This window comes from Bufo bufo, chromosome 6 (assembly GCF_905171765.1).
Source record: "Bufo bufo chromosome 6, aBufBuf1.1, whole genome shotgun sequence".
Classification (NCBI taxonomy): Eukaryota; Metazoa; Chordata; class Amphibia; order Anura; family Bufonidae; genus Bufo; species Bufo bufo.
Window position 1 is genome coordinate 62,926,771 of NC_053394.1, and position 17,494 is coordinate 62,944,264.

General features: G+C 46.7%; 1 protein-coding gene across 2 annotated transcripts in view; it reads left to right on the top strand.

Annotated features, from left to right (window-relative positions):
* The first annotated feature begins 5,168 nt into the window (after positions 1–5,168).
* Positions 5,169–17,494, top strand: part of CEP55 (centrosomal protein 55) — a 48,302-nt gene continuing 35,976 nt past the window's right edge. For both annotated transcript variants that reach the window (XM_040435547.1, XM_040435548.1), the window contains exons 1-2: positions 5,169–5,252; positions 10,407–10,587. In XM_040435547.1, the coding sequence (XP_040291481.1) occupies positions 10,420–10,587 (168 nt within the window). In that variant the 5' untranslated portion in view covers positions 5,169–5,252; positions 10,407–10,419. The remainder of the gene's footprint in view (positions 5,253–10,406; positions 10,588–17,494) is intronic.

The following is a 17,494-nucleotide window of genomic DNA, read 5'->3' on the forward strand; positions in this document are numbered from 1 at the left end:
GAAATTTAGTTCTGGGGGCTTCCCATTCCTTTGTCTGATTGGACATGATTTGGAAAGATGCACCACTATCTATATAAGGTCTCACAGCTGACAATGCATATCAGAGCAAAAAACATGTCATGAGGTGGAAAGAACTGCCTGTAGAGCTCAGAGACAGGCGTGTGCCAGGACAGATGATGTTTTCACTGCCTCGTCCTGTCAATCAAACTGCAAAGGTGAAGGCAGTTGCAGAGAGAACAGACCCTCTAGGTGTAATGGCAACACCCACGTTCAGGCTCGGACTGGCCCACAGGGGTACAGGTGAATCCCCCGGTGGCCCCCTGAGCAAGGTGGGCCCCTAGTCTAACACCCCCTGCACAAGTGGTACATAACATAATAGACTTACTGCACTACATACATATATTCAGTGTACAGCACCTCAACCAGCCTATGTTCATATAAAAAAAACTTGATAGATTATTAAAGGGAACCTGTCACCAGGATTTTGTGTATAGAGCTGAGGACATGGGTTGCTAGATGGCCGCTAGCACGTCCACAATACCCAGTCCCCATAGCTCTGTGTGCTTTTATTGTGTAAAAAAAAACGATTTGATACATATGCAAATTACCCTGAGATGAGTCCTGTACGTGAGATGAGTCAGGGACAGGACTCATCTCAGGTTAATTTGCATATGTATTAAATAGTTTTTTTTACACAATAAAGGCACACAGAGCTATGGGGACTGGGTATTGTGGACGTGCTAGCGGCCATCTAGCAACCCATGTCCTCAGCTCTATACACAAAATCCAGGTGACAGGTTCCCTTTAAAGAAACTCCCCAGTGTATTATCATAGACACGATCAGAGCTGAGATGACTTCTAGGTATTAGTGTTGAGCGTGAATATTCGAATTACGGATATTTATAGCGAATATCGCAACTTCGAGAATTTGCGAATATTTTGAATATAGTGCTATATATTTGTTTTTCAAATATTTGTAATTTTTTTTTTTTTTCATTAGAAAAATCGGCAAGAATATTCGGCATTTTTTTCCATCTGAAGTCATGATTGCTTGACAAGAAACTTAAGCAGGGAGGAATCATAATTTCAGATGGAAAAAAATGACGAATATTCTAAAAAACGAATATATAGCACTATATTCTATAGTCTATAGATTCATTTTTGACCCACGCCTGTATTTGCAGTAAGCCGTATTGGGACAGATGCACACTGGCGCAAAATTAATGGTTTTTAGTTCGTGACGCCAATTGCAGCTTGCGCAGGTACTGTAACAGGGCCCTTTAAGATGTTATGAGCACACGTACTAGGTGAGGAATGCCAGAGGGGGATATTATCTCTGTATGGTAGATATTGTAGTGTCAACGGTGTCTCCTACCTGTAGTACGGCTGGACTCCTGTATCCTGGCTCACATGCAACAAAATGAGAGTGCTGTAAATAGGAATGATGGGATTCCACACAGATAATAGGGTCCAACTTGTCTTTACTTGATGTTATAAGTGGCAGCTTTAGATCCATACAATTATACAGCAATAGTCTAGGGTCCCAGCAGGTATTAGCAATATGTGGCAGGAATTATATCTATATATTCTGCATCTGAACATACGTCTATAGATCTGGCAGGTATCTATCTTCTGCTCTGTCTTGGGTTCTGCTTGATTTGGGCCTGACTAGCTATGGAGGTACTTATCTTCTCCTTGTTCTGGAATCTGTACTTACAGGACTGCTCGCAGGGAATGATGGTTTCGTCCTGGAGATCTAGAAGTTCTGCAGTTGCTGCTTTCTCTTGTCATCCAGCTGAGGTAAGGAACTCAGGCTGGGAAGGTGGCTTTGGGCCTCAGGTTAGGCCTGAATCCTTGGTTGGGATCCCTGTTTCTGGGAGCTCCTATTCACACAGCCTTCCCCCACAGGGGGGCTGGTGCACACTGCACACACTCTGCTAGAACCTTCTGTCCTCCCTCTGAAGTAAGAGTGGGCACAGTCCACTCCTCCTCAGATGGGGGAAGCTAGCCTGGAATGGTTTATTCCAGTCTAGGTATACTAATCTTCCTACAGACTATCTGTTACATACTGCTGCCATCTGCTGGTGTACATGGAAATTACAGCAAATATATAAAATACAGACATAGACATGGTAATGCACATTGAGATTACCTAGGATATTAACACATTCACATCTTAACATAATGAAGCTGGGTGACAGAGTTTAGTGACATGCTCTGGGATGTTACATATTGATCGCGTAATATTCGCATATTACGCGATCATTACCTTGCCGATTTTTCGAGTAAAAAAATGTAGAATATAACGAATATTCAACGAATATTCTACAAAATATTTGCGAAATATCGCGAATTCGAATATGACCCCTGCCGCTCATCACTACTAGGTATAGAGGAAAGCTACCAGTGTCCTCTTTTCCCCAGGACATACCTTCTCAAAGTTGCTGCAGAGACCCCCATATTCAATCATCTGGTGGCATCTCACTGCCGTGTGAGCAGGTAATATTTAAATGTATCCATATGGTGGGCCCCCAAAATAAATTTTACTGGTGGGCCCTAGGCACCCCAGTCCGACACTGCCCACGTTGCTCCTAGAGTCTCATTTGCATATATTAAAACCACATTTTTCTCAGCAATGCGGGCACATATGAACATGGGGCCAACACAGACGTCTTCAGCTGCCAAGTGCACATGTAACAGGTCAGCCAGTGTCATAGGTGCAAATCTGCTGACAGATGTACTTAAAATAAATTATTGCAGATTGTAATGGTTGAACAGATGACTTTCTTGTTTCACAGTACATTGGCACAACGCTTGATGGTTACTATTCACACAGTAAGCTTGGTGGTTAAAATACATGCAAGGCCTACTGGGACAGAAATTCAGTCCTGCCCATTGAAAGGACACACAGAACCACTTGCTGTGTGGTGAAAGGAATATATGTTTGTGCACTTGTGGGCTATTGAAAGGGCTGGTGAATGCAAAATGACTGCATATCATACAGTCACCTCTGTGTCTGACATTACAGCCACTCAAGAAGTGACTTATGATGATGTATATTCTCTTACCGGGCCAGTGCTGCACTCCCGGTCTAATTCCGAAATCACGTGCCGTACACTGGCCATGTAATCCTAGACTGGTTTCAACCCCCAATGTACGGGGGTTGCACCTGTGCAGTAAGGCAGTCTCTGGTGCTGTGAGCTGTCCGTGTCTGCACAGATGAAATCAGCGGACATTGTGAGTTGAAACCCAGCTAGAATCACATGCCCAATGTGCGGCACGTGATCCCAGAAGTGCCGGCAACAGAATTAGGCCTGGGAGCACAGCGCTTGCCCGGTAAGACAATATACATCATCATAGGTCACTTCATGTAAGTCTGGGCACTGTGGCATGTTGAGATAAAAAATTTAAAAAAAGACAACCCCTTTAAAGGCTATGTACACCTTTGAGGGAATTTTTATTATTGCATTGTACTCATTTTGGGCTTAAAATCATTTCTTCAGTTGGTCTTTATTAAAAACTTAGAGCCCTTTTCTCTGTACAGCCTTGAGATTCTCTAGTAGCATGCTCTGTTTTTACCGTGTTCCGTCAGGCAGCTTAGCTGACGGCTCCTTATCTCTGGCCTTATAAACACTCTGAAACAGCGGCTGCTGTGCGCCGCTGTTCCCCTGCTTACTGCCGCGGTCCTGGGCGCTGTGTTCAGTGGTGATCTGCTGCCAGTGCTTCCAATTCTCCGCTGCAGTCCTGGGCTCTGTCTGTGTAGGTACTGTTGTTCTGGGATCTGCTCCAAAGTTTCCTCTCAGCCCCGGCCACAGCATACTTGCTGCTTGTTTCCTGCAGCACTTCGGCGCGCGTCACTCCCTGTGCCTTATGGGTTAGGTCATGTGACCTCACTAACCTCACCCTTCTGCACATATATAAGTGACTCAGCCCCCTTCCGAGATGCCTCAGTGTCAAGGTCCTTGTGTCCCGCTAAGGTTCCTGATATCCGCTTGTGGTCCTGGATTCTGCCACCCGTTTAATCCCTGCCTGCTTGCCTTGACTCTTCTGTTGCCGGACTGCCTGTCCTGTACCTGTGCTGCCTGACCTGACCTATTGCCTGTCTGACTTCGTCTACTTTTTTTTAATAATGATAAAAAATGTAATGGAGCAAAAGAAATCACATTTTGGTAATACACTTTAGGAAATGAAAGTCACCAACGTTTCCATTCTAGGGGCAGAACAATTAAAATAACTGACGCGGATTTTTCATCAAATGACCGATCCCATTTACTATAACGGAATATGGTTTCCATTACAAAGCCCAGCATCTCAAAAGGGTTATGCAACCCCTATAATGCCCCCTAAAATGCCAGGGCCCCTCATACTGGTCATACTTACCCCGCTCCCCGCATCGCTTCTGATGCCCGCACGGCAGTTGACGCCAGGGAGGCTCGTTCCCATCGCGGCCTGCTATTGGCTGCACCACATCCCCCCGCCGCTGGATGTTTTGATCCACGTGACGGAGAGATGCAGCGGTGGCCATGCGGACATCAGAAGCGACGCGGGTGCCAGGGAGCGGGGTAAGTATAACCTATATGAAGGGCCCGGACAAGTGAAGTGTGCTGCTCTATTCTGTCTCGTCATTTTGCCAAAATCTGCAAGGAAGGCTCCTGACGGGCCTTGGTCTCGAATTGTCACACATGTAAGTCTTTTTTCCCCAGAGAATATTGAGATGATCATTCACCCATCTTATCCCCATTGCACCGAATTACTGTAGGTTGTTTTATGGACGCCTAGACGTAAACTTTTATCCACGCCCATGTAACCACACTCCCCTTTTACATGTGTACACTTGTCAGGAAACGTCCTAACGCCAGATGTGACTGAGGGCTACATCTGTAAACTGCAAACTAGAACCTGCTACAACATGGCTTCAGCAGAGCTTGTTCTGTACCAGTGCAGACTGGTGCGGTTTTACAGTGCAGCATATCTAATAGTAAGCATCACTGATAAAGAGCTCTGCTTTACAGTTATATTTTCATAAAAATAAAGTCTAAATATTTGATGAGCAACGAATAAACTGTAATCATATTGAAAGCTTGTCCAGGATTGACCCTTCCCGGACGCCGTACGGCTGGAATGTGCCAGTCTGGGGGCCGTCCTGTCAGGTGACGTCACAGCGGGCAGCGCGTTTTTCAAAAATTCCGGAAGTGAGTGGTTGTGATGCGGGCGGACTCCCGGCAGGTGTCGTCTCCGCTCTCCCGTCTCAGGTCGGTTCCGTGATATCTTCTATGGTGTTGGTACCGGCTGTGCTCACAGTGTGTGCGGTCTGCTCTGTGTGCCAGGAGATAGCTGAGTGTGTGCTGCTATACAGGGCAGTGTCTGAGTGTTAGGACATGTAGTTGTCATACGTGTGTGTACTGGGACATAAGTGTGTGTATTGGGTCACGGAGCGATCGCCCCCGCGTGCCTGTGTATTAGGTCACGGAGCGGTCACCCCCGCGTGCCTGTGTATTGGGTCACGGAGCGATCGCCCCCGCGTGCCTGTGTATTAGGTCACGGAGCGGTCGCCCCCGCGTGCCTGTGTATTAGGTCACGGAGCGGTCGCCCCCGCGTGCTTGTGTATTAGGGCACGGAGCGATCGCCCCCGCGTGCCTGTGTATTAGGTCACGGAGCGGTCGCCCCCGCGTGCCTGTGTATTAGGGCACGGAGCGGTCGCCCCCGCGTGCCTGTGTATTAGGTCACGGAGCGATCGCCCCCGTGTGCCTGTGTATTAGGTCACGGAGCGGTCGCCCCCCGTGTGCCTGTGTATTAGGTCACGGAGCGGTCGCCCCCTGTATTAGGTCACGGAGCGGTCGCCCCCCCGTGTGCCTGTGTATTAGGTCACGGAGCGGTCGCCCCCGCGTGCCTGTGTATTAGGTCACGGAGCGGTCGCCCCCGCGTGCCTGTGTATTAGGGCACGGAGCGGTCGCCGCCGCGTGCCTGTGTATTAGGTCACGGAGCGGTCGCCCCCGCGTGCCTGTGTATTAGGTCACGCAGCGGTCGCCCCCGCGTGCCTGTGTATTAGGTCACGCAGCGGTCGCCCCCGCGTGCCTGTGTATTAGGTCACGGAGCGGTCGCCCCCGCGTGCCTGTGTATTGGGTCACGGAGCGGTCGCCCCCCGCGTGCCTGTGTATTAGGTCACGGAGCGGTCGCCCCCGCGTGCCTGTGTATTAGGGCACGGAGCGGTCGCCCCCGCGTGCCTGTGTATTGGGTCACGGAGCGGTCGCCCCCGCGTGCTTGTGTATTAGGGCACGGAGCGATCGCCCCCGCGTGCCTGTGTATTAGGTCACGGAGCGGTCGCCCCCGCGTGCCTGTGTATTAGGGCACGGAGCGGTCGCCCCCGCGTGCCTGTGTATTAGGTCACGGAGCGATCGCCCCCGTGTGCCTGTGTATTAGGTCACGGAGCGGTCGCCCCCGCGTGCCTGTGTATTAGGGCACGGAGCGGTCGCCCCCGCGTGCCTGTGTATTAGGTCACGGAGCGGTCGCCCCCGCGTGCCTGTGTATTAGGTCACGGAGCGGTCGCCCCCGCGTGCCTGTGTATTAGGGCACGGAGCGGTCGCCGCCGCGTGCCTGTGTATTAGGTCACGGAGCGGTCGCCCCCGCGTGCCTGTGTATTAGGTCACGCAGCGGTCGCCCCCGCGTGCCTGTGTATTAGGTCACGCAGCGGTCGCCCCCGCGTGCCTGTGTATTAGGGCACGGAGCGGTCGCCCCCGCGTGCCTGTGTATTGGGTCACGGAGCGGTCGCCCCCCGCGTGCCTGTGTATTAGGTCACGGAGCGGTCGCCCCCGCGTGCCTGTGTATTAGGGCACGGAGCGGTCTCCCTCGCGTGCCTGTGTATTGGGTCACGGAGCGGTCGCCCCCGCGTGCCTGTGTATTGGGTCACGGAGCGGTCGCCCCCGCGTGCCTGTGTATTAGGGCACGGAGCGGTCGCCCCCGCGTGCCTGTGTATTAGGTCACGCAGCGGTTGCCCCCGCGTGCCTGTGTATTAGGGCACGGAGCGGTCGCCCCCGCGTGCCTGTGTATTAGGGCACGGAGCGGTCGCCCCCACGTGCCTGTGTATTAGGGCACGGAGCGGTCGCCCCCGCGTGCCTGTGTATTAGGGCACGGAGCGGTCGCCCCCGCGTGCCTGTGTATTAGGTCACGGAGCGGTCGCCCCCGCGTGCCTGTGTATTAGGGCTCATGCACACGAACATATTTTCTTAACATGTCCATTCCATATATATTGAATTGAGTGTTTAGTCTGTTTCCGTATGACTGTACTGCGAAAAAGAGCATCTCCTAGAGAGCAGACATTGTTACAATGGATCCACAAAAATACGGATGCAATACGGACGTAATCAGTTTTTTTTTTTTTTTTGGTGGACTACAAAATCCATCCGGACGTGTGCCCGAGCCCTTGGGTATATAGTTGCCATCACTGCTTGTGTGTGTAACAAGCAGTGATGGCAACTATATACCCAAGGGCTCGGGCACACGTCCGGATGGATTTTGTAGTCCACCAAAAAAAAAAAAAAAACTGATTACGTCCGTATTGCATCCGTATTTTTGTGGATCCATTGTAACAATGTCTGCTCTCTAGGAGATGCTCTTTTTCGCAGTACAGTCATACGGAAACAGAATAAACACTGAGTCAATTCTGATGGGGGTTTTCACACGGACCAGCTATACTGCAAGCAGGCCCCCGCTGCGGCTTTGCGAGGGGTGAGCGCCAAGAATGGATCTGTACATTCTTAGCGCGGTCTTGAATACTGCGTGACGCAAATCCTCAACCGATAAAGTGCAGCGCGTTTAGAGGCTTTTGTGCCTAAGTGGACTATTTTGAAGTTTTAGGGTCCATTCACACATCCGCAAAGTGGGTCCGCATACATTCCGCGAAACAGGTGCGGACCCATTTATTTTCAATGGGACTGCAAAAGATGCGGATAGCACACCATTTGCTGTCCGCATCCGCACTTCTATTTTTTTGCGGGGCCGCAGAACGCACATGGCCAGTGTCCGTGTTTTTCGGATCCGCAATTTGCGGACCACAAAACAGTTGCAGACATGTGAATGGACCCTAAGGCTAATTCAGGAGTTGTCTATTTTTTGCGACTTTTTTCAATCTATTTACGTAGGCGAGCCTTTTTCATGTATGAATTAGGCGCAAAAAACATTATAATTTTTGCTCCACTCCAGGGCCGGCTTATTTTTATTCGACAGTCTGGAGTGGTAAAGCGCAATTTATTTATTTTTTACATTAAACGTCGCACTTTCAGGAAGACATGCAACTTTTCTCCGCACAGTTGCGACTATTTTTCATGCGCAAATAAATTAGACCAGTCTGTGAATATGAACCTGTCGTACTGGAAAACAACCACCAGAGGTCATCAACTGCTGTGCGACTTTTAATAAATACTCCGCAAAAGAAAGACAGCTGAATGAAAAACGCCGGGCTTATTTTACGCCTGAAAATGAGGCGAGCTTGGAGTTGGTCACATCAGGATAACCCCCATCATTGTACAGAAGGCGACTCCTTGCTGTGCTGACCCCTGGAAGTTATGAGCTGCGATTTCCAGAAGAGTGAAATGTAATATTATATGTGCCCCATTCTAGATGGCGGTCTCACAAACACCTACCCTATGTAACAGAGCAGCCGAGCGCGAGAGACCCTCCATATAGTAGATCTCTGCTGGATCTGCCAGATCTCGACTAAGGCTACTTTCACACCTGCGTTTAGGTCGGATCCGTCTGGTATGTGCCCAGACGGATCCGCACCTATAATGCAAACGTTTAGATCCGTTCAGAACGGATCCGTTTGCATTGTTCATGATAATGCAAACGGATCCGTTTTGACTTTACATTGAAAGTCAATGGGAGACGGATCCGTTTGAAAATTGAGCCATACTGTGTCAACTTCAAACGGATCCGTCCCCATTGACTTACATTGTAAGTCTGGACGGATCCGTTTGCCTCCGCACGGCCAGGCGGAGCCCTGAACGCTGCAAGCTGCGTTCAGGTGTCCGCCTGCTGAGCGGAGCGGAGGACAAACGGTGCCAAACTGATGCATTCTGAGCGGATCCGCATCCATTCAGAATGCATTAGGGCTGGACGGATCCGTTCGGGGCCGCTTGTGAGAGCCTTCAAACGGAACTCACAAGCGGACCCAGAAACGGCAGTGTGAAAGTAGCCTTAGTCGAGATCTGGCAGATCCAGCAGAGATCTACTATATGGAGGGTCTCTCGCGCTCGGCTGCTCTGTTACATAGGGTAGGTGTTTGTGAGACCGCCATCTAGAATGGGGCACATATAATATTACATTTCACTCTTCTGGAAATCGCAGCTCATAACTTCCAGGGGTCAGCACAGCAAGGAGTCGCCTTCTGTACAATGATGGGGGTTATCCTGATGTGACCAACTCCAAGCTCGCCTCATTTTCAGGCGTAAAATAAGCCCAGCGTTTTTCATTCAGCTGTCTTTCTTTTGCGGAGTATCTATTAAAAGTCGCACAGCAGTTGATGACCTCTGGTGGTTGTTTTCCAGTACGACAGGTTCATATTCACAGACTGGTCTAATTTATTTGCGCATGAAAAATAGTCGCAACTGTGCGGAGAAAAGTTGCATGTCTTCCTGAAAGTGCGACGTTTAATGTAAAAAAAAAATAAAAAAAAATTGCGCTTTACCACTCCAGACTGTCGAATAAAAATAAGCCGGCCCTGGAGTGGAGCAAAAATTATAATGTTTTTTGCGCCTAATTCATACATGAAAAAGGCGCGCCTACGTAAATAGATTGAAAAAAGTCGCAAAAAATAGACAACTCCTGAATTAGCCTTAGGGTCCATTCACATGTCTGCAACTGTTTTGTGGTCCGCAAATTGCGGATCCGCAAAACACGGACACTGGCCATGTGCGTTCTGCGGCCCCGCAAAAAAATAGAAGTGCGGATGCGGACAGCAAATGGTGTGCTATCCGCATCTTTTGCAGTCCCATTAAAAATAAATGGGTCCGCACCTGTTTCGCGGAATGTATGCGATGTGTGAATGGACCCTAAAACTTCAAAATAGTCCACTTAGGCGCAAAAGCCTCTAAACGCGCTGCACTTTATCGGTTGAGGATTTGCGTCACGCAGTATTCAAGACCGCGCTAAGAATGTACAGATCCATTCTTGGCGCTCACCCCTCGCAAAGCCGCAGCGGGGGCCTGCTTGCAGTATAGCTGGTCCGTGTGAAAACCCCCATCAGAAACCGCAGTGCAGCTGCTACATTTTTTCCAAAAATAATAAAGTATATTAGAAAAATAGATTTTTATTGGATTTATAATAGGTCTTTGATAAAGTGTATGGAAAGGTTTTGGCACACTTTGGGCTTACACATATATAAGGGCTGCTGTTTTTTATCTGTCCTTTAGAACGCCATAAAAAATGAACTCCAGAAATGGGACTAACGGGAGGCCGAGTCCTAAAACTGCGGTGCCAAAATCAGACAGTGACTTGGAAAAACTCAAGAGGGAAAATGCGATCCTGAAAAAGAAACTGGAAGAATCCAACAAATCTAAGCTGTCTGGTGCGGAGAGGAACAGACTACTGGAGGTAATGGGACGGGGTCTGTAATCACAGGATGACAATATAGAAGGATTTAGGGTATCTTATATTACAATGTACAGTGGATATAAAAAGTCTACACACCCCGGTTAAAATGTCAGGTTTCTGTGATGTAAAAAAATGAGATAAAGATAAATCATTTCAGAACTTTTTCCATTTTTAATGTGACCTATAAACTGTACAACTCAATTGAAAAACAAACTGAAATCTTTTAGGTGAAGGGAAGAAAACAAATAAATAAATAATAATATGGTTGCATAAGTGTGCACACCCTTGAACTAATACTTTGTTGAAGCACATTTTGATTTTATTACAGCACTCAGTCTTTTTGGGTATGAGTCTATCAGCTGAGCCATTCCAAAACTTTAATCTTCTTCTGGTGAAGCCATTCCTTTGTTGGTTTGGATGTATGCTTTGGGTCGTTGTCATGTTGAAAGATGAAGTTCCTCTTCATGTTCAGCTTTCTAGTAGAGGCCTGAAGGTTTTGTGCCAATATTCACTGGTATTTGGAACTGTTCAGAATTCCCTCTAGCTTAACTAAGGCCCTAGTTCCAGCTGAAGAAAAACAGCCCCTTGGCATGATGCTGTCACCACCATGCTTCACTCTGGGTATGGTGTTCTTTTGGTGATGTGCAGTGTTGTTTTGGCCCCAAACATATCTTTTGGAATTATGGCCAAAAAGTTCAACCTTGGTTTCATCAGACCATGACACCTTTTCCCACATGCTTTTGGGAGACTTGTTTTTGCAAAATGTAGCCTGGCTTGGATGTTTTTCTTCGTAGGAAAAGGCTTTCGTCTTGCCACTCTACCCCATCGCCCAGACATATGAAGAATACGGGAGATTGTTGTCACATGTACCACACAGCCAGTACTTGCCAGATATTCCTGCAGCTCCTTTAATGTTGCTGTAGTCCTCTTGGTAGCCTCCCAGACCAGTTTTCTTCTCGTCTTTTCATAAATTTTGGAGGGACGTCCAGTTCTTGGTAATGTCACTGTTGTGCCATATTTTCTCCACTTGATGATGACTGTCTTCACTGTGTTCCATGGTATATCTAATGCCTCGGAAATTATTTTGTACCCTTCTCCTGACTGATACCTTTTAACAATGAGATCCCTCTGATGCTTTGGAAGCTCTCTGTGGACCATGGCTTCTGCTGTGGGATGCGACTAAGAAAATTTCAGGAAAGACCAACTAGAGCAGCTGAACTTTATTTGGAGTTAATCAGAGTTTTTTTTGTTTTCTTCCCTCCACCTAAAGCTAGGTCTACACAACGACATTTGTTGCATGACAAATTTTATAATGGTAGGCTATGGTGTCGCACTGCAACATGCGACATGCTGCGACTGCGACGCGACAGTCTGTTGCAGTGCGACACCATAGACTACCATTATAAAAATTGTCGCGTGATATTGGTGCAACAAATGTTGCCGTGTAGTTGTGCACTGTCGCACAACTTATTGTCGTCGTGTAGACCTAGGAAAAAGTTCTGAAATGACCTTATCTTTGTCTCATTTTTTTACAGCACAGAAACCTGACATTTTAACAGGGGTGTGTAGACTTTTTATATCCACTGTATATGTCTGGGATGAGGACCGCTGTGCACGTTCTATACAGTGGTCTTAAAAAGGTATTTTCCCCTTCAGACATTGACCAGGGATAAAATGTTTTAAAGGGTTATCCACTTACATTAAAGAGGACCTTTTCATGTGTTTTTATTTTTTTTTGTCTTTTTAGTTTAGATACCTTTCCTTGCGGCCACCCTGCTGTGTTTTTTTAAAAAAATTTTTTTATTTATTCCCCCCTCAAATATCGCTCCTACGCCCTGCTGTGCCTTTATGCCGTTTTCCCGCCCAGTATGATAATGCTGAGCATCGGTACAGGGGGAGGAGGAGACGCCAGGGTTTCTCAATGGGCGTCTCCTTCTCCTTGGCTGTGCCGCGATCCAATCACAGCGGAGAGCATCACAGCCAGGGAGAAGTAGACGCCCATTGAGAAACCCTGGCGTCTCCTCCCTGTACCGATGCTCAGTATTAACATAATGAGCGCGGAAACTGCATGGGGGCGTACGAGCTGTATTTGGAAAAAAAACGGCAGGGTGGCAACATCAGCGGGGGGTTACCCTGCAAGGAAAGCGATTTATCCAAACTATAAAAAAAAAACATGAAAGGTCCTCTTTAAGTTATCCCCTTTCCATAGGGTAGGGGATAATTATTAGATCAGTGGGTGTCCTACCGCTGGGACCCTCACGATCATGAGGGCAGGGTCCCCGCACCTCGTGGAGCCCCCAAAATAAACGGAGCAGTCGGTTAGGTATGTGTGCAGCCGCTCCATTCCAGGTGTAGATTTCTGTCTGGGCACACGGACCTGTACAGATGCACCACAATTATTAGGAGGTACCGCACCAATTGAGGCAAATTCCCTGGTCTTAACAAATGTTCCCCATGTGGCGTTTCTATCCTGGCTCAGTTTGATTGATACTTCTATACCTAATTAAGATTTGATGTATTAAAGTGACCCTCCTGGCTCGCCCCTTTCCCTCAGTATGTACATCAGATACCTGCTAATCATCCCATTCTCACTGGTGGTTTAGTAATCTGTACTTTGTAATCATTCTGCCCTTGGTGTGAGGGATATCAGCTCTCCATGCACTGATTTTCTAGTAACACAATGGGGGGACTAGTTCTGTTTATTCCCTTGGCTTCGCAAACAATTTTTATTTGATTTCACCTTTCAAGAACTATCCTTTTTTTTTTTTTTTTTTTTACTTCCCCGTTCACAGAGCTATACGAGGGCTTTTTTTTTTTTTTTTTTTGCAGGACACTTTTTTTTTTTTTATTGGCACCATTTAATTTACGATATCATGTATTGGAAAACGGGTAACAATTTTTAGTCTTTACTGTGTGCTAAAACTAACACGCTACCTTTATTTTGCCGGTCAGCATGATTACAGCGGTGCCAAATTTATAAAGGGTTTTTCGTGCTTTATTTTTGTAAAAAAAACAAAAGAAAAAAACTTTTTTATTTACCGTATGTTTTGCTCCATAAGGCACACCTAGGGTATAGAGGAGGAAAATAAGAAAAAAATATTTTTCATCAGAACCCAAAAGGAGAAACCAGGTAGCGGCAAGTACAGCCAGCGCTAGTAGTGCTACACTCACCGCTCCCTGCACCTCTTACATGCGAATGACCACTTCTGTAATGGAAAGACTCACTAGCATTCACTTGATAACGCATACTGCCATTTCCTTCCCCACTTTTGGGGGGAAAAGTGTCGTATGGAGTGAAAAATGCATTATATCTACAGAGCAGTGTGAGGACTTGTGACCACCTTTCTGCTGCAAATGGTGGACTTCTGAGGCATCCATAAGAAGGGAGGTTGACCACCACGCTACATATTTAAAGGGAACCTGTCATCAACGTTATGTTGCCCATACTAACTGCAGTATAAAGTAGAGACAGGCGAGTTGATTTCAGCGCTCTGTCATTTATAAGTTAAAAGTAAGTGGTTGCCGAGAACCAACATCACAATCCTTGCAGACTGGGCCTGGAAAAGAGTCCCGGCCACCTGAGAAGAGTCCTGGTTATTCATGAATTCCCGCTCTCCTGCCCACCTGTTGATGACTGACAGTCTTCTACCTAGTTTTCTCCCTTCCTCTCTAGGAGAGAACTGCCAATCATCAGCAGATGGACGGGGAGAGCAGGAGATTAGGAATAACCAGGACTCTTCTCAGGCAGATTTGACTCTTTTCTAGGCCTGGGCTGCAATGGTTATGATCCTGGTTCTCGGCAACCACTTACTTTTAGCTGATGAGTGGCACGCCGCTGATATCAGCTGTTCTGTCACTATTTTATGTGGCCCTAAATGAGGTCAACATAAAGTTGATGACAGGTTCCCTTAAAGGACATCTATCAGCAAATTTGTACCTATGAAACTGGCCGCTCCCTCTGTACTTTTACATGGCCAAGTGTGGTGATGATTTTACTGCCTATTCCTGTCAAAGTGCAGAGGCATAGCAGCTGCAGAGAGAGCCGAGCCTCTAGGTGTAATGGCAACGCCCCCGTTGCTCCCAGAGGTCCATTTGCATATAATAAAGCATAGGTACAAATCTGCTGACAGATGGCCTTTATTTATGTAGTAGAGTGGAGGTCTATCTCCCATCTTATGGGTGCCTCCAAGTCCACTATTTGCAGCAGAGAGGTGGTCACACGTGTTATCTCTTTCCATTGTAGCATGTGTTTCCATATGTCATTCACTACTATGGAGGATGTCTGCACTTGTGCAGCAATCTCTCCAATTTGGGGACTGTTACCTCTTGGTTGAAGTCCCTGCAGACACCGGCCAACCAAATATGTCTGACAGATGCTGTCCATGTGACATAACTGTCTATAGTGCAAGCTCCCGTTCAATACTGCCGATGATGTCCTCACATTAGGAAGGTAAAAACCATTGTAACCTGAAGACGACTGTACCCAGCTCTACATATGTGATCTGAGTATATATGCTGCCCTGTTCCACATACAACGGTTTATATTTATATAGTGTATGTGCTCAGGGTAGTATGCAGCAGGGAGCTGGGTGCCTCACATGGGTGGGGGTGTGCGGCCACGGACTGTAGTGATGTAGTATATTCTTTTACTTCATGATCCTATCACTTTTAAAGGGACACTTGCTTCGGGAAGGGTTATTTGTTTTAAAGGGGTTTCCAAGACTTTATAACTGCTAACCTATCTTCAGGATAGGTCGTCAGTATCTGATCGGTGGGGTGGGGGGCGGACACCCAGGACCCCTGACTATCAGCTGTTTGAGAAGTCAGCAGTGCTTGCAGTAGCGCCACAGATTTCTCCAGCTTTTCCTAGGCCAGTGATGTCACGTGGCCTAGGAGCAGCTCAGCCCTATAGAAGTGACTGGGGCTGAGCGTGATACCAAGCACATCCATTATACAATGTACGGTGATGTGCTTGGTGAGCTGCGAGGCCGCAGTGCTCACAGGAGTGCCGGTGCCTTCCTAAACAGCTGATCGGTGTTTGTCGGACCCTCACCAATCATATACTGATGACCTATCCTGAGGATAGTTTATCAGTTATAAAGTCTTGGAAAACCCCTTTAAACTCAATATTTATAGAAAACAATAATAATTTTTGGCATTTAGTTTTTTTCGATACCATTGAAAATTAAAGACAGTATTCTTTTTTTTTTTTTCTGTAGCAGTTAGCACAGAGAGATACAACTCCTCTATAGATAGGTAATCCTTTGACAGTTTACTGTTTCTGTGAGTGCCTGGCCCCTCTTGTGTGGTATGCTCTCATTCATTTTGGGTGGACCCGTATTGGAAATAGGAGCTGGTCCCAGAAGTGGGACCTGTACTATATGACATTGATGGCCTATCCTATCAATAGGACTAGCCCTTTAAGCAAAGTTATGTGCTGTGCTAAAAGTCCAAACATAGCGGAAGTTAAAAAGCCAGGACAGGAGGTAGAGTACATGGAGTAACTTCAACAAATTTATATCAAGAAAACAATCCACCCATTTTTTTGTAAAAATAAAATAAAAAAAATCATAGAATATTCACCAAGAGGTTGTTAATGTGATTAAAGGGGTTATCCAGTAATATAATGATGACCTATACTCAGGAGAGGTCATCATTATCACATCGGCAGGGGTGCCGGGTGTCGTCTGTTACAGGCAGCCACTGCACTCACCGGCTCCCGGCATCTCTCCCAAGCACAGTGCTTGTACTCGGTACAGTGGCTCAGCCCCATTCACTTAAATGGGGCTGAGGTGCAAATAGGGCATGTGACCGATGTACAGTGACGTCACATGGCTAACAGCTGATCGTGGGGGGGGGGTCCTGGGTGTCGGACCTTTGCCTATCTGATATTTATGGCCTATTTTGAGGATAGGTCATCAATATTTATTACTGGATAAGCCCTTTAAACATTTTTTTGATTATTTTCATTTTTTTATAGCATGTGACTGCAGCATGTGAGTTCACATCACGTTTTTCCCCATACGTTTAACGGATACAAAAAAATGTATGTTTAACGGATGCCATACAGTGACATCTGTTCCATTGTTCAAAACCAAAAAACGTTTTTTTTTTTTTTTTATTACCTGACTATGTAGGATACAAGAACGTGGTCTGCTGCGTTTTTTGTATCCATTTTTATTTTAATATTTTTTTTTTCTAACGTATAAGGCTACTTTCACACTAGCGTTGTTTTAATCCGACGTTCAATTCCGACACCAGAACTGCCCGCCGGATCCGGAAAAACGTGTGAAAACTGATTACATTTGAATCCTGATCAGGATTTTGATCACAATGAAAAAATGCATTGGAAAAAACGGATCCGCCATTTATGGACTTTAACTTTTTTTTTTCCACATTTTTCGGGTTTAACATGCAAAAGCCGGATCCGGTTTGACTGAACACACAGCGCCAGATCCGGCGTTAATGCAAGTCAATGGGAAAAAGACCGGATCCGGCGTTAATGCAAGTCAATGGGAAAAAGACCGGATCCGGCGTTCAGTCAAAGTGTTCAGGATTTTTGGCCGGAGGTAAAACCGTAGCATGCTACGGTTTTCTGAAAAGCCTGATCAGTCAAAAAGACTGAACTGAAGACATCCTGATGCATCCTGAACGGATTACTCTCCATTCAGAATGCATTAGGATAAAACTGATCAGTTCTTTTCCGGATTTGAGCCCCTGTGACGGAACTCAGCGCCGGAAAAGAAAAACGCTAGTGTGAAAGTACCCTAAGTCAACCAGAGGCATAAAACATGATGTGAACCCAGCCTAAGGAAAGCTCTTGGGGACATTTACTGCTTTATTTATGTAATTAGTTTTATTGATTTATTATATGTAACGGTATAATTTCAGTTAGTAGTATTATATA